We start from the raw sequence: 22,411 nt of genomic DNA, 5'->3' as shown, positions 1-22,411 counted from the left end.
CACATGCCAATACTGCCGGTTTAGTTATTAAATTGCAATTTTAAATTTCCCGCGAGGTATCCTGTTGAAAACATCGCGGAAAGATGACGCATATGATGACGCGTGCGCGTGATGTCTCGGGTTGTAGTGGACATTTTTTTCCAGCCCGATCCAAGCTATAAGTAGTCTGCTTTAATTGCATAATTACACAGTATTCTGGACATCTGTGTTGCTGAATCTTTTGCAATTTGTTCAATTAATAATGGAGACGTCAAAGAAGAAAGATGTAGGTGGGAAGCGGTGCACTGCGGCTGCTTTTAGCATCACAAACACAGCCGGTGTTTCCTTGTTTGAAATTCCCGAATGTGAAGCTTTACTATGGAACAGAGCGGTCAAGCGAACATGGTTCCCAACCACATGTCAACTGGCAGGTTTCGGTTGGAAAATGGTGGTAATAAGTCGGCTCTTATCGGAGACATCAGTGGAGCTTGCGTCCTGCTGCAGCTGCCTGGCTTCCCTCAGAGACACTGGCGGTCACCACACCCGTGGCCTCACCCCTCCGACTTTCAGGTACTATATAATCTCACTAAAACACTAGCAACACAATAGGCAGATAAGGGATTTTTCAGAAGTATCCTGGTAAATGTGTCTAATAACTTCTGAATCGCTCTCACTGCCCTTTTTTCTAGTCCTTCACTCTAATTATCCTCATCCACGAATCTTTCATCCTCGCTCAAATTAATGGGGAAATTGTCGCTTTCTCGGTCCGAATCGTTCTAGCTGCTGGTGGCTATGATTGTAAACAATGTGAGGAGCCCTACAACCTGTGACGTCACACGTACATCGTCTGCTACTTCCGGTAAAGGCAAGGCTTTTTTATTAGCGACCAAAAGTTGCAAACTTTATCGTTGATGTTCTCTACTAAATCCTTTCAGCAAAAATATGGCAATATATCGCGAAATGATCAAGTATAACACATAGAACGGACCTGCTATCCCCGTTTAAACAAGAAATTCTCATTTAAGTAGGCCTCTAAACAATGTACGTAACATGTAAGCAAATATGGGACAGTGTACACGTCAATTTTGGTCAGTCAACAATTGTTATTTTTTTCTGAGTAAAAGTATGACATACCTTCTCATTCAATGCGTTTTCTTTTTTTTCCATGACTATTTACGTTGTAGATAGTCACTGAAGGCATCAAAACTATGAATGAACACGTGGAGTTACGTACTTCACACACAAAAAAAAGGTGAAATAACTGAAAACATGTTTTATATTCTACTTTCTTCAAAATAGCCATCCTTTGCTCTGAATACTGATTTGCACACTTTCGGCATTCTCTCCATGAGCTTCAAGAGGCTTCACAGGTGTGCTTGAAGCTCGTCGAGGGAATTGAATGAGAAGGTGCATCCAAACTTTTGGCCTGTACTGTTTAGTATAGTATGTATTTAAATATTTAACACATGCAAAAAGGTATTGTTTAATATTTATATAAACAACTCGTTAGCATTAAACTAACTCACAATCCCCCATGAGTTTGAATGAATGCCAGTCTAGAAGGGCTGCAGGATCGTGGCCAAAATAATAACGATTATTTTTCATCACTATCAAAATCACGATTGAATTACTGTTAATTAAATCATTTTATTGCACTTGAATGAATCTATAAAAATAACTGAATCAAAATAAAATTAAATGGACACAAGACAAAAGGGCTGACTGATATAAATATGCCATTGCAGAGTGCGATCATAAGTGTCTTGTTCTGTATATTGTACAGTATTTTGTATTTGTAGAGTGTTTTGTATATTGTACAGGATTGCTTATTATTTTTATTGGATAGTAGTTTTCTATTCTTAATTTTATCTTTATTACCTCTTGTGTGTGTGTGTTCACTAGGATGACAGGGGATGCAAAACAATAACAGTGCAATACTTTTACATAACATGGTCACCACTGCCTAGTTTCTCTTGTTATCGTCTTATTTAAATGTTATGTTTTTATTCTCATTGTCACTTTTTATTTTTATTGTTATTGTAATATTTTTCTGTTTTGTTCCCATTTATACCCCCATTATTTACTTTTTAAATTCTATCTCAATTCTGTACACTGCTGCTGGAATTTAATTTTCCTGAGGGAACTCTTCTGAATGAATCAATAAATTACTATTTATCTATCTATCTAATGTCAAAAAAGTCAATTCTATTCTATTCTAAGGTGCAAACTAGTGACAAAATAACATTATTACATCTGTTATTTTGGTGTGTCTTTGAGAGGTGGATGAATACGGGGTTCCTTGGTGCTGTATTTTGGCACCCCCGATTTTGTAGCCGTTTGTTGGCCGAAATGGTGATCATGATTAAAATTCCATTATTTGTGTCGGACTCCAGTCAAACATAAATAGTGGAGGCCGCCTGCCAAAATGGATTTCTACCTTGTTTCTGGTTGTTGGCTCTGAAAATAAGCAGTGTGTTTTCCGGTAATGCACAGCAGCATCGATAATTAGTACTGTTGTGGAATGCCAGCTATGTTGCCGGTGCAAACATGGCACGTTGTTGTCGGTCTTTTTAAGCTTGAAATGTTCCCGACCCAAATTTTTGACAGCTTCTGTCCTTTTATTTGGGTCATTGATTGTATTTTTCTCTCGTCACAGTTTTCCATTGAGTAATTTCTGTCTATCGCCATTTTTCGCTGTTTTTCACCACACAGAGCACGGCACCTGCACCACCGCTCTCATGTACGCTCGATTGAAAAAAACTCTACGCGGTCCAAATTTGTTTTTATTTTTATTACTTACACCCACAATTAATCGAAGCAACAAAATAGAAAAAGGGTGTTTCTCGTTGAATTAATACATCTAATCGGGTAATCACATTATCGCCAAGTGCTCATGTGAGGCTCAGTTGTTTCTCTTAACAGGACTATGTAAGGCGAGGCTCAAACCTGCTCCGTGTGTGTCAAGTGCCTTGTACTTTTAAGATGGTGCAGAGTGTCCGAATTTGTCTTAGGTGTAACTTTACAAAAGGATCTAAAGAGCTAGTCGAAAATGTTAGCATGCTTACATTAAAATGCTAACATTTAGCATGTGTGCTAATGACGGCATGCTAACAGTTGGCATGTCTTATATTTCAAGTAACACGGCTGTAAGGTGTATGGTTGCAGAAATAGAGAAAAAAGTGCAAAATTATAAGAAAAAGTTAGCATGCGTAAGTTAACTTGGTAGCATGCCAATGTTAGCACACTAACAGTTAACAGCTGTCACATATCAAGTTTTATGACTCTATGGGAAACGGTTACAAGATGATCTAAAAAAAGCTATCACTTTAATGTTAGCATCATTACGTTAGCATGATAGCATGCCAACATGCTAATATTTAGCATGTGTCACATACCAAGTTATGACTGCAAGGTGTACGACTGTATAATTAGAGAAAAAAATGTAAAGTTTACACTTTAATGTTAGCGTGCTAGCATGCTAAAGTTAGCATGCCTTAGCATAATAGAATGCTAAAGTTACCACGTTAACAGTTTACAGGTGTCACATACCAAGTTATATGACTCTAGGGTCAATGGTTACAAATTACCTAAAAAAAACCTACCACTTTAATGCTAGCATGATTATGTTAGCATGATAACATTCTAATAATGACCCTGTGTCACACACCAAGTTATATGTCTGAAATGTGTATGGTTGTGTAATTAGAGAAAAAATTTAATGTTAGCTAAAAAGTTAGCACTTTATTGTTAGCATGCTAGCATGCTAAAGTTAGCACGATTTAGTGTGCTAGCATGCTAATGTTTGCACGCTAACAGTTTACAAGTGTCACATACCAAGTTATATGACTCTAGGGTAAACGGTTGCCAAATTAGCTAAAAAAAGCAAGCACTTTAATGTTATCATGCTAGCATGCTAATGTATACATGCATACAGTTAGCTTGTTTCAAATACCAAGTTATATGACTGTAAGGTGTATGGCTGCGAAATTAGAAAAAAAAAAAGCGGAAAATTTGCAAAACAAGTTCGGACTTTGATGTTAACGTGCTAGTATGCTAACGTTACCACGCTAACAGTTAACGTGTGTCACCTTCCAAGTTATACGAATCTAAGGTCATATAAGGCTATTTCGGTGTAACTGTACAAAAAGAGCTAAAGCGCTAGCCTAAAATGTTAGGATGATTACATTAAAATGCTAGCATTTGCGGAATTAGACAAAAAGTTAGACCAAAAAGTGTAATATTAGCAGGAAACGTTGCCATGCTAATGTTTGCACACTAGCATGCCAACGTTAAGAAGCTAGCACATGATTGCGTATGTTAATTATGTAAATGTATTATGAACAAAAACAAAAGTTATGAGAAGCGTTTTTTTATATTGTTATTTCTATATTCTAGAGTAGGTATGGTGTTCTTGGGATGCAACTCAGTATTCTTCTTCCTCCAAACACGACGAGTTGAGTTTATACCAAAATGGTTACATGGATGATACAGCAGAGGATTGGGAGAATGTCATGTGGTCAGATGAAACCAAAATATAACTTTTTGGTGTAAACTCAAATCGTCGTGTTTGGAGGAAGAAGAATACTGAGTTGCATCCCAAGAACACCATAGATACTGTGAAGCATGGGGGTGGAAACATCATGCTTTGGGGCTGTTTTTCTGCTAAGGGGACAGGACGATTGATCCGTGTTAAGGAAAGAATGAATGGGGCCATGTATCGTGAGATTTTGAGCCAAAACCTCCTTCCATCAGTGAGACCCTTAAATGGTTGATCAAATACTTATTTTCCACCATAACTTACAAATACATTCTTTAAAATTCCTAAAATGTGAATTCCTGGATTTTTTTTCCCACATTCTGTCTCTCACAGTTGAAGTGTACCTATGATGAAAATTACAGACCTCTGTCATCATTTTAAGTGGGAGAACTTGCACAATCGGTGGCTGACTAAATACTTTTTTGCCCCACTGTATATATGTATCCATCCATCCATTTTCTACCGCTTGTCCCTTTCGGGGTCGCGGGAGCCTATCCCAGCTGCATTAGGGCATATATATATATATATATATATATATATATAGGTTGAAAAGGATTTGCAAATCATTGTATTCTGTTTTTATTTACCATTTACACAAAGTGCCAACTTCACTGGTTTTGGGGTTTGTATTTCAAAATGTTGTTCTTGAGGACAAAATCCATTCAAAAATGATCAAAATAAATCCGGATTGTGTTCAAGTACCGTTGCATTTCATTTCTTGTGACGTTTGTCTGAGCTGCTGGCACTACTTTGTCTCCCTCACGGCGAATGGGTGCGCCCGCTGGGTTCCGTCAGGACATTGTTTTGTCATTCTTGACTCCCATGTAAACTGTTTAGTGCCGGCACGCTTTCTCCGGTTCCGAGCGAGGGACCCGGTCACTCCTTAAAAGGCCACTGCTTTATGAACGATGGGCCCGTCAGTCTGACATCAGCCCACTGGAACGTACCGTACGACTGTCGGGAGGAGGAATTATTGTCAACACAGCAAATGACTTTGACATGGCAGCAAACTGGAGATGGTGCCAACAAAGGAACACATCCTACTGCACAAGGATGGCGGTCGTTGACCTGACCGTCTGCACACACCCTCATTGCTACTTTGACTTTAACTCGGTCGGTTCATCACAACGGACTACTAAAAAGTGAGGACAAAGCATTGGAAGTTGAAAAGGCTGGGAATAATGTCTGGTATTTACATCATTTGTGTTGGCAAATGCTGCTGCATTTCTCCAATACTGTGTGAAACATTTCACATTTTGAGTGTTTACATTCCTAAAGAGATTGTAATTTTATCCAACCCTATTTGGTCAATAGTAGAATAGCACAAACACTACTTTTATAAAACAGCTTGCGGCTGGATACGCTTTACATTTTTGTGGATAAAAGCTTGAAATTGTTTCCATACTTATCTTGCAAGATTGCATGTGCTTCAACATTTTTATTCATAATTTAACAAACAATGAGTGGATTTGGCGACAAAATACATCTATGTACGGTAGCGCTGTCCCGATACCGATATTTTAGTACACACCTTCTTATTTCAATGCGTTTTCTTTAGTTTCATAACTATTTACATTGAAGATTGTCACTGAAGGCATCAAAACTATGACACCTTCCATCCATCCATCTTCTTCCGCTTATCCGAGGTCAGGTCGCGGGGGCAGCAGCCTAAGCAGGGAAGCCCAGACTTCCCTCTCCCCAGCCACTTCGTCCAGCTCTTCCCGGGGGATCCCAAGGTGTTCCCAGGCCAGCTGGGAGACATAGTCTTCCCAATGGCCTCCTACCGGTTGGACGTGCCCTAAACACCTCCCTAGGGAGGCGTTCGGGTGGCATCCTGACCAGATGCCCGAACCACTTCCTCTGGCTCCTCTCAACGTGGAGGAGCAGCGGCTTTAGTCTGAGCTCCCCCGGATGTTAGTGCTTCTCAACCTATCTCTAAGGGAGAGCCCCGCCACCCGGCGGAGGAAACTCATTTCGGCCGCTCGTACCCGTCATCTTGTCCTTTTGGTCATAACCCAAAGCTCATGACGATAGGTGAGGATGGAAACGTATATCGACCAGTAAATTGAGAGCTTTGGGGGGGGGGTTGCCCACATATCCTCTTTAAGGTTTCTCATAGTCATTGTCACCGACGTCCCACTGGGGTGAGTTTTTCCTTGCCCTTATGTGGGCTCTGTACTGCGGATGTCGTTGTGGCTTGTGCAGCCCTTTGAGACACTTGTGATTTAGGGTTAAAATAAATAAACATTGATTGATATAAACAGGAGGGTTGTCACGATTCCAATAATTTAGCACCAATAACATCGATACCTTACGATACTTTTCCAAATAAAGGGAATTCGGAAAAATTTCAATATTGGCTTTATTTTAACAGAAATAGCCGCCACACTACTCTACATTTATCCGCAAGGGCTGTGGGGAGAGGCACTTTTAAACCGAGGTGTAGTTAAACATTTGACACACCGAACCAGCAGCACAGAGGAGCTATCGTTAGCTTCCGTGCTAAGTGGCTAACAGAAGTAAACAACAAACAGAAGATATTAGTGATAACGTCGGTGCAAGGAGAGATATAGGTTCTAAAACAAACGGGTGTATGAGTAAATAAAGCTGGAGTCACTCATTTAACGCCAAAAGCAGTTGCTGTCCAAAGCATCGCGTAACTCGGGAGTCGCCGCCATGTTTAAAAAAAAAACAAAGTTTGATACGCGCTATCAGAGGAGCCTCCGTAAACACGCAAGAGGATGCCCTGTGCTTCGCCTGTCAGGCGCAGAGAAGACAAAACAGCTGTAACAAAGGCACATAAAAAATACAGGTGTGGCGGTATTGTCTCAAATTTAAACCATTTTCTAAAATATACTGGTATTAGGTATAATACCTGTATATCCCGCAGCCCTATGGTAACCCTAATCCAAATTAGGACTGCTCAGCCTTGAAGGAGGTCTGCACTGTAATGTGTGCCACTCAGAACCATGGTAAATGGGTTATACTTGCGTAGCGCTTTTCTACCTTTTTAAGGAAGTCAAAGCGTTTTGACACCATTTCCACATTCACACACATATTCACACACTGATGGCGGGACACAACGGACGTGACTAGGATGGTAGAAGGTGGGGTTTGAACCAGTAACCCTCAGATTGCTGGCACGGCCACTCTCCGAACTTCGCCACGTCGTCCCAACTAAGAGAAAAATGTGCTATTGATGTGTTCTGAATCAACAAGATCATCTAATTTTCTTGCATGGCTTCCAAAGATCTAGTCTAGGACTCGTCGAGAACGATGATTACAAGTGATCAGGCTCTTCAAATAAGGTAGTTCATGACTGGGAGCTTGCCGCCTGATTTCAATAATAGGGATTATTGCTCACATCTCATAATTTGATTAAAATTGTCTATCATTTGACAGGACTAACTTAGACATTTACACTAACAGCTCCGTTGGTGTACCTCCGCAGACAGCTAAAGGTCGTGGACACCCTGTGGAAGACCACTCCTTAAAGGGGAACATTATCACCAGACCTATGTAAGCGTCAATATGTACCTTGATGTTGCAGAAAAAAGACCATATATTTTTTAAACGATTTCCGAACTCTAAATGGGTGAATTTTGGCGAATTAAACGTCTTTCTGTTTATCGCTCTCGAAACGATGACGTCAGAACGTGAGGTTACCTAGGTAATAAAGCCGCCATTTTCATTTTCTCAAACACATTACAAACACCGGGTCCCAGCTCTGTTATTTTCCGTTTTTTTTACTATTTTTTGGAACCTTGGAGACATCATGCCTCATCAGTGTGTTGTTGGAGGGTGTAACAACACTAACAGGGAGGGATTCAAGTTGCACCACTGGCCCAAAGATGTGAAAGTGGCAAGAAATTGGGACGAAATTTGTTCAAAATACGAGGGTGTGGGGAAAGCCAACGAAATGGTCAGTCGTTTGTTCCGCACACTTTACCGACGAAAGCTATGCTACTACAGAGATGGCAAGATTGTGTAGATATCCTGCGACACTCAAAGCAGATGCATTTCCAACGATAAAGTCAAAGAAATCTTCCGCCAGACCCCCATTGAATGTGCCGGAGTGTCTGCACATTTTACCAGCGGTGCTAAGGCAGACATGGCACAGACATGTACGGATAACCTGCAGATGGATTTCCAACGATAAAGTCAACTAAATCACAAAGGTGAGTTATGTTGATGTTATTGACTTATGTGCTAATCAGACATATTTGGTCGCGGCATGACTGCCAGCTAATCGATGCTAAGATGCTATTTAGGCAAGCTGTATGTACATTTGAAACTATATTTGCATCTAGGATTTCCCCCCACCCACATTTAATGCCAAACAAACACTTACCAATCGACGGATTTAAGTTGATCCAGTGTCACAAAATGCGAAACTTCCGATCGTTGGTCTGCACATTTTACCGGCGATGCTATGACTAATATGGCCGAATAGCGTCAATAGCTATTCGCTCAATAGCTTCAGTTTCTTCTTCAATTTGTTTTCGCTATCTGCCTCCATACTCCATGCTATGGCTATGAGTAGCGTCAATAGCTATTCGCTCAATAGCTTCAGTTTCTTCTTCAATACTTTCATACTCCAACCATTCGTTTCAAAACATGCCTAATCTGTTGAATCGCTTAAGCCGCTGAAATCAGAGTCTGAATCCGAGCTAATGTCGCTATATCTTGCTGTGCTATTCGCCATTGTTTGTTTATATTGGCAGCACTGGATGACGTCACAGGAAAATGGACAGTGGCTTCGCAGATAGCGAAAATAAGGCACTTTAAAGCTTTTTTTTTTAGGGATATTCCGGGACGGGTAAAATTTAGGAAAAAATTTCAAAAAATTTAAATTATGATAATGTTCCCCTTTAAAGACAAATTAATACAAAATAGAACTTAAAGATAAGTACATTTTCATGAATAAAACAATTAAAAATTCCTATACCTCCCCTCTGTTCCTCAACTTTGTCCATCTATCCTACCCCAACTGGTCGACACGAGGTATGTAACCATTACCGTTTATGTTTCAATCATAGCAAAACCCTGATTGATTACCTCACTTTGAAAAACTCGAGGTGATACTGCCAGAGGTGGGTAGTAACGCGCTACATTTACTCTGTTACGTCTACTTGAGTAACTTTTGGGATAAATTGTACTTCTAAGAGTAGTTTTTATGCAACATACTTTTACTTTTACTTGAGTATATTTATAGAGAAGAAACGCTACTTTTACTCCGCTCCATTTATCTGCAATCAGGTCGCTACTCGCTACTTTTTTTTTTATCGATCTGTTAATGCACGCTTTGTTTGTTTTGTTTTTGTCAGACACGCATTCAAAGTAGAATCTACGGATGCTTGCGTTTCACCAATCACATGCAGTTACTGGTGACGTTGGACCAATCAAACAGAGCCAGGTGGTCACGTGACCGTCATACGTAGAACCCGACATGTTGAAAAACTTATGGGGTGTTACCATTTAGTGGTCAACTGTATGGAATATGTACTGTACTGTGCAATCTACTAATAAAAGTTTCAATCAATCAACCAATCAATCAAAAGTGTAAAGGAAAAAAGACACTTTTTATTTCAACCGTACTTCCCGTCAAAAGGCTAAAGACTGATCGCACAATTCCTGTCTTCACAATAAGAGTGCCGCCCCATCGCGCATACGCTAACAAAATAAGAGTCTCCGAAAGCCAGCGCAAACAAGCTAGCAAGCTACGGAGTTTGCCGCCAATGTATTTCTTGTAAAGTGTATAAAAACGAATATGGAAGCTGGACAAATAAGATGCCAAAAACCAACGACTTTCATGTGGTATTCGACAGAAAAGAGGAACTTTTTTTCTCCTCCATTTGAAAACCAGGACGTTATCACCACTATACTGTCTGATTCCAATCAATGCAAGTCATCAGAATCAGGTAATAGACCAACTTATATTCTTGTCTTTATTAAAGATAGGAATCTATATGTTAAACATGCATGTATATTCATTAAAATACCTTTAACATGGGAACAAAAACGGCAAAATAAATAAATATAAATTATATACTGTATATATAAATGTATATATATATATATATATATATATATATATATATATATATATATATATATATATATATGATATGTGTGTATGTATATATGAGGTAGATCACCTCGACTTGGTCATTTATTAAGTAATTGACTAACGTTGAAAAACTTATTGGGGTGTTACCATTTAGTGGTCAATTGTACAGAAAATGTACTGTACTGCAATCTACTAATACAAGTTTCAATCAATCAATCAATCAATCATCAATGCCTACTGAGCCTATGGTGCTGTTAAGTTATTGTGGCTCAATTTGCCTTAATTTTTTTATTTTAATTTATTATTATTTAATATTGTTTTAGTTGCTTAAGAGATATTCCTGGCTCTGAATTTGCTCATGGCTATTTTTATGTTTTTGTGCATTATTTGTTGCCGTAATCATTAAACGAACAGGTTACTCATCAGTTACTCAGTACTTGAGTAGTTTTTTCACAACATACTTTTTACTTTTACTCAAGTAAATATTTGGGTGACTACTCCTTACTTTTACTTGAGTAATAAATCTCTAAAGTAACAGTACTCTTACTCGAGTACAATTTCTGGCTACTCTACCCACCTCTGGATACTGCAAATTTTTTGAAGACGCAGCGGGCGCGCTAATCGCTAGCCACCTAAAATGCTACGATAAATACAAGAGACCTTGACCTCTTTCTCTGTTACAAACAACTGTTATGCCTTTGATATTAAACATTCTAAAACAGGGGTCTCAGACACGCAGCCTGCGGGCCAATTGCGGCCCGCGAGACGTTATTTTGAGGGCCCCACCTTAATATGAAAGTTCAATGTTAGTGCGGCCCGCGAGTTTTATATGAATGGCGCTTGACATCGTTGTGTTATTTGGGTCCAAAATGGCTCTTTCAACGTTCTGGGTTGCCTACCCCTGCGTTAGTGGAAAAGCGGTAACTGAGTGAAAGCGACAGATACGTTGCCATGGATACAAGGGTTTCCTTACATGCCCGGCTGCAGTCACACCGCGACACCTGTCCGTCAGTAATAACAGTCCCCGATAACCTGGACCAATTCACCAATTCAAACTGTTATCTGTTTTTTTTATTGTTTAATTTGCATTTCCTCACACGATGAACACTATATATATTTTTATATGATGACGGATAACCCTGCGGGAGCTGTCACGTTTTTTTGCGCTCGCTATCCTGGTACTTTCCTGGCTATTATCCGCCGACCGCTGTGTTGCCGTAGGAACGACACACATTGCGGAAATAACAGTCTCCGTGCGTCAGCTAAACACAAATATATTCCACAACCCCAAACATGTCTTTTTCAAAGCCTTCACTGAAGAGAAAGGTTTGTGATGAGCAAAGACAATTCCAGGAAAAGTGGGAGATGCAATATTTTTTTGTTGAGCACAGGGGAACCCCGACATGTCTTATTTGCACAGAGAAAGTTGCGGTGCACGAGGGATACAATTTGAAACGTCATTATACAACTAGACATGTTGAGGAGTATGCAACATTTTCTTTTTAAGAAATCTTTTCTTGCGGCCCAACCTCACCCAGACTCTGCATCCAGTGGCCCCCCAGGTAAATTGAGTTTGAGACCCCTGCTCTAAAACTTTTACAGGAGAAAAGAAACATAATTTACAAAGTCAAATAATACATATTCATGCACAATATTTAATGTTTCTTCTGCTAAGGAAAAAATATTGTGTTCATTTATAAATTTTAAATGTGTGTATACATACTTTTTTAGCACGTTTAACAATGTTGTGATGATGATATTTTTCATATGAACTTTTGATATCGTTACATTCCTATTTTACACGGGGGTGTTTTTCCTTGCCTCCGCCGCCAACTGCTTGCTCACGTAGGATTCAGTTGCTCTCTTCGTTATTTGGGGAACAAGTTGAAAGACCTGCTCTTTGTGTAGAGATAACTTAAGTTGTAAATTTGCGCTACAGGTATATCAATACAACTGAGCAAACTTGATCAGCTCACTTCTATTTTCCTTTTGTCAAAGTAGCTTGTACAAGAACGGAAATTGGAGACAAGGGCTTCAACTAACAATTGTTTTAATAGTTGGCTAGTCAGCGATTATTTTTTCGAATAGCTAACCAGAACAACGATTATTTTATATGATCCGCTGTACACAACTGAGTCTTACGTAAGGTTGTACGGTATACCGGTACTAATATAGTTTCGCGGTACTAATGAATCAAAAACGTTACTATACTCTGTTTGAAAAGTACCAGTTCTCCCGCGTCGTCAAACGTTGTGACATTGCTGGTTTTACGGGCAAGAGGAACATGTTCCGGCAGCGCACACACACAGAGTACTTACGAGCAGACACAGAGTGAAGACAGAAAAGGGAGAATGGACGCATTTTGGCTTAGAAACTAAAGATAAAGGTGAAGTTATAACACTGAAACGCCTTCAGGAAGAGGTGCTTTAAGACATGGCTTGCCAGCTAGCTAGCAGCTAATATCATCCGCAGTCGCAGTGTTTTAGCCACTTCTAAATCACTAATCCTTGTCTCCATGATGACAAATAAAGTAGGTTTCTTACAAGTATCATTATCCCTGCAGGACGAGGAATAACTAAACATGCTAACAAAAGCTAACGCGCCTGAATGTAAACAAATGCCATGGGTTGATTTACCTCTAACATCCACTGTAATGATACAGAGTTACAATAGCTATCACTATGATTCACATCGATATTTTCATCACAAAATATTTTTTCCTTTTTTTGAAATTCATATTATGTTTAAAAACTCAGAAAATACGTCCCTGGACACATGACGACTTTGAATATGACCAATGGATGATCCTGTAATGACATGGTATCGGATCGATACCTACATTTGTGGTACCATCCAAAACTAATGTAAAGTAACAACAGAAGAATAAGTGATTGTTATATTTTAAACAGAAGTGTAGATAGAACATGTTAAAAGAGAGAGTAAGCCGAGATTAACAGTAAATTAAAAAGTGGATTAATAATGATTTTTTACAGCTTGTTCTTTATTATTTTGTCAAAAATTGTAGAATGATAAATGACACAATATGTTACTGCATATGTCAGCAGACTAATTAGGAGCCTTTGTTTGTTTACTTACTACTAAAAGACAAGGACTTTATTTATTATTATTTAAAATTTAAGTACTAAAGTGTTCTACGATTGCAATAACGAAACATATGTTTAATATACCGTAAGATTTATTGTTAAAATAAAGCCAATAATGCCATTTTTTGTGGTCCCCCTTTATTTAGAAAAGTATCGACAGGTTCGAAAAGTATCAAAATACATTTTGGTATCGGTACCAAAATATTGGTATCGGGACAACCCAAATTTGATGTTCTTTTGAACTCATTCTAAAACCTATTGTAGAATATTTGAGTGTAACAAAATAATAATTAGAGATGTCCCGATAATATCGGACAGCAGATATTATCGGCCGATAAATGATTTAAAATGTAATATTGGAAATTATCGGTATCTGTTTCAAAAAGTAAAATTTATGACTTTGTAAAACGCCGCTGTACGGAGTGGTACACGGACGTAGGGAGAAGTACAGAGCACCAATAAACATTAAGGGCACTGCCTTTGCATGCCGGCCCAATCACATATTATCTACGCTTTTTCACACACACAAGTGAATGCAAGGCATACTTGGTCATCAGCCGTACAGGTCACACAGAGGGTGGCCGTATAAACAACTTTAACACTGTTACAAATATGCGCCACACTATGAACCCACACCAAACAAGAATGACAAACACATTTCGGGAGAACAATCGCACCGTATCACAACATAAACACAACAGAACAAATACCCAGAAACCCTTGCAGCACTAACTCTTCCGGGACACAACAATATACACCCCCCCACTAACCCCTACCCCTCATATCAACCCACCTCAACCCCGCCCACCTCAACCTTCTCATGCTCTCTCAGGGAGAGCATGTCCCCAATTTCAAGCTGCTGTTTTGAGCCATGTTAAAAAAAATAATGCACTTTGTGACCTCAATAATAAATATTACAGTGCCATGTTGGCATTTTTTTCATAACTTGAGTTGATTTTTTGGGGGGGAAAACCTTGTTACATTGTTAATGCATCCAGCGGGGCATCACAACAAAATTAAACATAATGTGTTCATTCTACGACCGTATATATCGGTATTGGTTGATATCAGAATCGGTAATTAAGAGTTGGACAATATCGGAATATCGGATTTCGGCAAAAAAAACATAATCGGACATCTCTGATAATCATGAATTACTTAGAAACGAATGGTTTTACTTTATTACACGAAGAATATATATCAACATACTTAAAGTGCAAGACTTCCCTTAAAAATGACAATCAGTCCAAAAATATTTTCATCCAGAACTGTTACAATTACTTCACCTTAAGCAGGGATCTTGAACGGTCATCCTAGGGGCCAAATTCAACAAGATAATGAAACCATAGCGGCCGCCCCGAGTTCAGTTCAAAACTTGGGACACAAACATTTTTGCAGCCAATTCCTAGCAACACGAGAGTGCTCCTGTTGTATTCTAGAAGAACTTGGACCACTAAACATATTGACAGATCCTTGAGTTGACATTTCAACCTTGCTAGCAAACATAAAACAATGGGGTCCAAACCTATGATTTACAACTGAGGAGTTCCTCAAGTCACCCCTGAGGTCCGCTCTTTTTTGCAGTTACACATTTTTGGTAATGTGATTTATGTAACTAATGATTATGTGTTGCTTGTTTGATTCAGATGGAGTCCATCAAAATCCATGAATGAAATGATGAACGTGGACCCCGACTTGAACAAGTTGAAAAACTCATTCGGGTGTTACCATTTAGTGGTCAATTGTACGGAATATGTACTGTACAGTGCAATCTACTAATAACAGTTCCAATCAAATCAAAGGCAGTAGTCATTTGTTCAACTTATTTAGTTAAACCTGTGGTGTTCCTCAAGGTTCCGTTTTAAGTCTTCTCTTTTTCATCATTTGGGCTATTCAACTGGTGACCTGCAAATTCAGTTAAAAAAAAACATCGATACCATACCTTTATTATTTATTATCGATACTCAAATCAGAATAGCGATACTTTAGTTCAGGGGTGTCCACACTTTTTTCTACTAAGGGCCACATACTGAAAAGTCAAAGTATGCAGGGGCCACATTAATATATATATATTTTTTCAATTTATATAAAAAACAGATATTGTTGTATCTGTATATAATTGTTATTGATTAATTATTCGTCAGAACATTTCATCTTTTTTTCCATTACATTAATGATTTTTTTGCTCTTTTTTTCTTACATTTTTTTTAAAATGTAAGAATAGAATACAGATAATAATAACAACAATAAGACGATTCTTGCGTCAAAAATTCTGCCTGGACAAAAATATGAATGTTCAGTTACACATTCACCAGTGTTTATTATTGTTGTTATTTTTCTAATTAATAAGTTTGTAATATTTTATTTTTGATTACCTGACTAAACTTTATTTATATTTTAAGTATATTTCTAGATATGGCTTTTCAAATACATAACTTTTTTAATTTTAGCAAACACATGAGATATATTTGCACAAAGTATCGGTATCGGGTCGGTATGGCCGATGGAATTTTACCCGGTAACGGATCGTAAAAGAAAATCTGTGGTATCGCACATCACTGATTAACATTCCTGGCCGTCCATCAATTGAATTTTTATCAACTTTTTTTCGGACATGTTTTAAGAAGAAACTGGAAATATGTGATGTACTATATGTCAATTGTGTTAGGGGTGTAATGATTCGTTTTAGCAATAATTCGATTCGATTCTGAATTTGTGGTTGCCAATATGATTCAGGGACTGTATTATTTTCTTTACAACAATACGATCCAAAGTGAGTTGAAATTCATTCACTAACTTTTAGCAAAAGAAAAACAAAAAAAACAAGCTCAGTAACCAACATTTTTTGGGTATATTTACCTGCTAAATAAAGTTCATATTGTTGGGTTCCGGAAGAAGGTGCGTCCCCTAACCTGCTCCGCTGTGTCGGTTGCTTCCTAAGTGGCTTTAATTCTGTTGCGATTTTATATTATTGTTTCGTCGTCGTTGTAGCTTTTGCAATCGTGTTGTAGCTAAAAAGTAATTGTGTTGTAATTTCTGATATTGCGTTAATGACCTTTCTCAAACGGCCGTAGATATCCGCCATTTTTGTTTTGATGAAGACACAAATTTGAGCAGGCAGACTTAACGTTTAATATCCTTATCGTTAAAAGTGCTATACTTCATATAAAGTCTGGCGTTCTTAAATCCGATGTTTTCGTTTCGCAAGTATCGATAGAATTGATCGATTACCTTTTACAACGATCTTGGATCGATACCTATCTTCTTGAAGGGGAACGTGGCGAGCACAGATCGATGTTAAATTTAAGGAATATAAATCGGTATGATTGTTAAATCCCTAAATTGTATGAATGTTTGAAATAAACTTAAACCATAACCCCTTTTTGGAGATACATATTTTTGATTATGTCGACGAATCGTTGGAGACCCCCAGGTCTGAAACCTGCGGCTCTTTAGCGCCGCCCTAGTGGACCCCTGGAGCTTTTTTTTAAAATGATAAAAATAAAAAAGGATGGAGTAAAAAATATATTTTCATGTAATATGTTTTCTGTATGAGGAAAAACATGACACAAACCTTAGTAATTGTTAGAAATCCCACTGTTTATAGTAAACATGATTCTCTTATGAGAGTATTTGGCGACCGCCGTTTTGTCCTACTAATTTTGGCGGTCCTTCAACTCGCTGTAGTTCGTTTACATGTACAACTTTTTTCAACAATGCCAGAGAAAGACATATTTTATGCCACTCCTCTCCCGTCTCATTGTGTCCACCAAACGTTTTATACTGTGCGTGAATGCACACAGGTGAGCTTTATTGATGTTATTGACATGTTTTGAGTGCTGATCAGGCATATTTGGTCAGTGCATGACTGCGAGCTAATCGATGCTAACATGCTATTTAGGCTAGCTTTATGTACATATTGCATCATTACGCCTCAATTGTAGGTATATTTGAGCTGATTTAATTTCCTTTACTTATGTCATCCGTGTATTTATTTTTATATCTGCATTTGTCATGACATTATCTGTATGTAATATTGGCTGCATTTCTGATAGTTGTTTGTGCGCAATGTTGTTCCAGACCACAGCAAACATTACCCAGCTTGCAAAGATTTTAATAAATCCCTTAGAAGAACCCTTTAACTTGGACACACATATCTATACCTTTGGCCATTCTAAGACACTCATTTCCAGGAGTGATCTCACCATCTGAGAAGTTTTACCAATGTTGTAAAAGTGTGTGGAAAAAATATTCAGTTTCTACATTTCTAATTTGCTTCAGCCTGCGACACAGTCATTTTGATAGTAGGCTAATATAGCTAATATAGACACTTATATCATGTGTTGACTTCATTATATCATTTACATAAGACTTTTAAATTCATTTTGATAGTAGGCTATTATATCTAATATAGACACTTATGTCGTGTTTTGACTTCATTGTAGCTGAGATAGGCGCCAGCGCCCCCCGCGACCCCGAAAGGGAATAAGCGGTAGAAAATGGATGGATGGATAAATCATTTATATAAGACTTTTAAAGGCATACTGAAACCCACTACTACGGACCACGCAGTCTGATAGTTTATATATCAATGATGAAATCTTAACGTTGCAAACACATGCCAATACGGCCGGTTTAGTTTACTAAATTACAATTGTAAATTTCCCGCGGAGCTTCCTGTTAAAAACGCTGCGGAATGATGACGCGTGTTTGTGACGTTATTGGTTGGAGGGGACATTTTAGCCCAGCACCACTTACGGCTAAAAGTAGTCTCTTTTCATCGCATAATTACACAGTATTCTGGATATCTGTGTTGCTGAATCTTTTGCAATTTGTTCAATTAATAATGGAGACTATAAGTAAGAATGCTGTTGGTGGGAAGCGGTGGATTGCAGCTGCCTTTAGCAACCGAAAGACAGCCGGTGTTTCTTTGTTGGTTGTGAAGCATTAACACAGAGAGGTCAAGCGAACATGTTTCTTTACATCAACCAGCAAGTTTTTGGATGGGAAAATTGTGATATTAAGTCGGCTCTTACCGGAGACTTTAGCGGATAAAGCGATCTCCTCCTGCAGCTGTCAAAAAGGCAGCTGTGGTCTTGGCTCCTCTCAGAGACACTGGCAGTCACCGCAGCCATCAGACTTTTCAGGTATGACTTTATAATCTCACTAAAACACTAGTAACACAATAAGCAGATGAGGGATTTTCCAGAATTATCCTAGTAAATGTGTCTAGTAACATCTGAATCGCTCCCACTGCCGTCGCCTGGAGCCATAGCCTTTTTTTTAAGTGCTTCACTCTAACTTTCCTCGTCCACGAATCTTTCATCCTCGCTCAAATTAATGGGGAAATCGTCAATTTCTCGGTCCGAATAACTTTTGCTGCTGGAGGCTATGATTGTAGACAATGTGAGGACGTTAGGAGCCCCTACAACCCATGACGTCACACGCACATAGTCCTGGCTACTTCCGGTACAGGCAAGGCTTTTTTATTAGTGACCAAAAGTTGCGAACTTTATCGTGGATGTTCTCTACTAAATCCTTTCAGCAAAAATATGGCAATATCGCAAAATAATCAAGTATGACATGTAGAATGGACCTGCTATCCCTGTTTGAATAAGAATATCTCATTTTCAGTAGGCCTTTAAAGTAATTTTGATAGTCGGCTAATATAAATAATGTAGACACTTATATAATGTGTTGACTTCATTATATTGCTTAAATAAGACTTTTAAAGTAATTTTGACAGTAGGGTAATATAGACACTTATATAATGTGTTGACTTCATTATATCATTTACATAAGACTTTTAAAGTCATTTTGATGGTAGGCTAATACAACTAAAATAGGCAGTCCTGGGTTCAATCCCAGGCTCAGGATCTTTCTGTGTGGAGTTTGCATGTTCTCCCCGTGAATGCGTGGTTCCCTCCGGGTACTCCAGCTTCCTCCCACTTCCAAAGACATGCACCTGGGGATAGGTTGACTGGCAACACTAAATTGGCCCTAGTGTGTGAATGTGAGTGTGAATGTTGTCTGTCTATCTGTGTTGGCCCTGCGATGAGGTAGCGGCTTGTCCAGGGTGTACACCGCCTTCCGCCCGCTTGTAGCTGAGATAGGCGCCAGCGGCCCCCGCGACCCCAAAAGGGAAGTAGCGGTAGAAAATGGATGGATGGATAGACACTTATATCATGTGTTGACTTAAAGGCCTACTGAAATTTGATTTTATTTAAACGGGGATAGCAGGTCCATTCTATGTGTCATACTTGATCATTACGCGATATTGCCATATTTTTCCTGAAAGGATTTAGTAGACAACATCCACAATAAAGTTTGCAACTTTTGGTGCTAAGAGAAAAGCCCTGCCTTTACCGGAAGTCGCAGACGATGACGTCACATGTTGATGGCTCCTCACATATTCACATTGTTTTAAATGTGAGCCTCCAACAAAAAGTGCTATTCGGACCGAGAAAACGACAATTTCCCCAGTAATTTGAGCGAGGATGAAAGATTTGTGTTTGAGGATATTGATAGCGACGGACTAGAAAAAAAAAATAAGTTAAAAAAAACAACGCGATTGCATTGGGACGGATTCAGATCTTTTTACACACACTTTACTAGTATCTTTCTATTGTGTTGCTAGTGTTTTAGTGAGTTTAAAAGTACCTGATAATCAGAGGGGTGTCTCCACGGGGGTCTTGACGTGCTGTGTCTCAGCAAAGTCGACGGCAGCTTTATGGACGGGCAAGCTCAGCTGATCTCCGGTAAGGAGCGACTTTTTACCACAATTTTCTCACCGAAACTTGCTGGTTGACACTCGGTCGTTATCCATGTTCGCTTGAACCGCTGTGATCAATAGTAAAGTTTCACCTCCGGTAATTTTAAACAAGGAATCACCGTGTGTTTGTGTGGCTAAAGGCTAAAGCTTCCCAACTCCATCTTTCTACTGTGACTTCTCCAATATTAATTGAACAAATTGCAAAAGATTCAGCAACACAGATCTCCAAAATACTGTGTAAATATGCCGGTAAAGCAGACGACTTTTAGCTGGGTGTGTGTGCAGCGCTCATATTTCCTTAAAACTCGTGATGTTTTGCGTACACGTCATCATTACACAACGTTTTCAAGACGAAACTCCCGGGAACTTTAAAATTGTAATTTAGTAAACTAAAAAAGACATATATTGGCATCTGTTGCAATGTTAATATTTCATCATTGATATATAAACTATCAGACTGCGTGGTGGGTAGTAGTGGGTTTCAGTAGGCCTTTAAAGTCATTTTGATAGTAGGCTAATATAGACACTCATATCATGTGTTGACTTCATTATATCATTTATATAAGACTTTTAAAGCCATTTTGATAGTAGGCTAATATAACTAATACAGACACTGATATCATGTGTTGACTTCATTATATCATTTATATAAGACTTTTATAGTCATTTTGATGGTAGGCTAATACAACTAATATAGACACTTATATAATGTGTTGATTCAATTCTTTATATCACTTATATAAGACTTTGACTTTTTGGGGCTCCACACAGAATTTTTTTTAAAATTTTATTTTTGGTCCAAAATGGCTCTTTCAAAGTTTGGGGTTCCTGACCCCTGACTTAAATACAACACAAACCAACCGCTGACTGTGCTTTTATACGCAGAATGCATGAATTTGACAACTTAAAATGAAGCAAAAAGCCATTTTTTTTGACGGATGTTTTTGTTATTGTGATACGTTTGATACATCCATGTTTACACGCAGTCCTTCAATTGAATTGGTTTAGTGGTGAATGAGATAATTTAGTCCTGCTGGATTTTAGGAACTACATTCACACATTTAATAGTGAAATATATACATATATTAAGAAATAGGAATACATCCTTACCTTACTCTTGACCTCGGCAGAAAGTCCGAAAGCTGGGCCGCTTCTGAAATGTTGTGACATGTTCGCTATTTACAAAAAAAAAAAAAAAAAGAGAGCTTTAAAAATGGACGAAAGGGGTCAGGGCTGAGAAGAGAAAGGGGGAAACACGCGGAAGTTCCGCGACCAATCCGCGGGGCTCTTCTAATATTCGCAGCCGTGCTGTGTGGACAATGGCGGGGCAGCGCGGATGCAACTTTCCCTCACTTTGCAGAATGGCCTTTAAAAACGCGTCCGATCTACGCGGCCGCTGATTGGCCGAGCCCCTCGTCCAATGAGGATGCGGCATCCTGGTCGAAGCCAGTGATGTCATCGCTGTGGTATTAAAGATGCGAGATCGGTCACTTTTTCCACCTCCGAGAGATCCGTGGTGAAGTTATGTCACTGTCTTACGTCACTTTCACTTTTGAATATGGATCATATCAGGACTGGACATTTAAAAGGCCTACTGAAACTACTACCCACCACGCAGTCTGATAGTTTATATATCAATGATGAAATATTAACATTGCAACACATGCCAATACGGCCTTTTTAGTTTACTAAATAGCAATTTTAAATTTCCCGGGAGTTTCGTCTTGAAAACGTCGTGTAATGACGTCACAAGGTTTAAGGAAATATGGGCGTTGCACACACACACACAGCTAAAAGTTGTCTGCTTTAACGGCATATTTACACAGTATTTTGGACATCTGTGTTGCTGAATCTTTTGCAATTTGTTCAATTAATATTGGAGAAGTCACAGTAGAAAGATGGAGATGGGAAGCTTAGCCTTTAGCCACACAAACACACGGTGATTCCTT

At 38.7% G+C, this 22,411-nt stretch overlaps 1 protein-coding gene across 1 annotated transcript in view; it reads right to left on the bottom strand.

The window, feature by feature from the left end:
* cnn1b (calponin 1, basic, smooth muscle, b) overlaps nucleotides 1–21,819 on the bottom strand; it is a 57,954-nt gene extending 36,135 nt beyond the window's left edge. The window contains exon 1 of the mRNA XM_061885563.1: nucleotides 21,573–21,819. Within this exon, the coding sequence (XP_061741547.1) occupies nucleotides 21,573–21,632 (60 nt within the window). The 5' untranslated portion in view covers nucleotides 21,633–21,819. The remainder of the gene's footprint in view (nucleotides 1–21,572) is intronic.
* Nucleotides 21,820–22,411: the final 592 nt, after the last annotated feature.

The sequence above is a fragment of the Nerophis ophidion genome, linkage group LG23 (assembly GCF_033978795.1).
Source record: "Nerophis ophidion isolate RoL-2023_Sa linkage group LG23, RoL_Noph_v1.0, whole genome shotgun sequence".
NCBI classification, from domain to species: Eukaryota; Metazoa; Chordata; class Actinopteri; order Syngnathiformes; family Syngnathidae; genus Nerophis; species Nerophis ophidion.
Note: the sequence above shows the minus strand (reverse complement) of the source record. Positions and strands in the feature narration are given on the sequence as shown.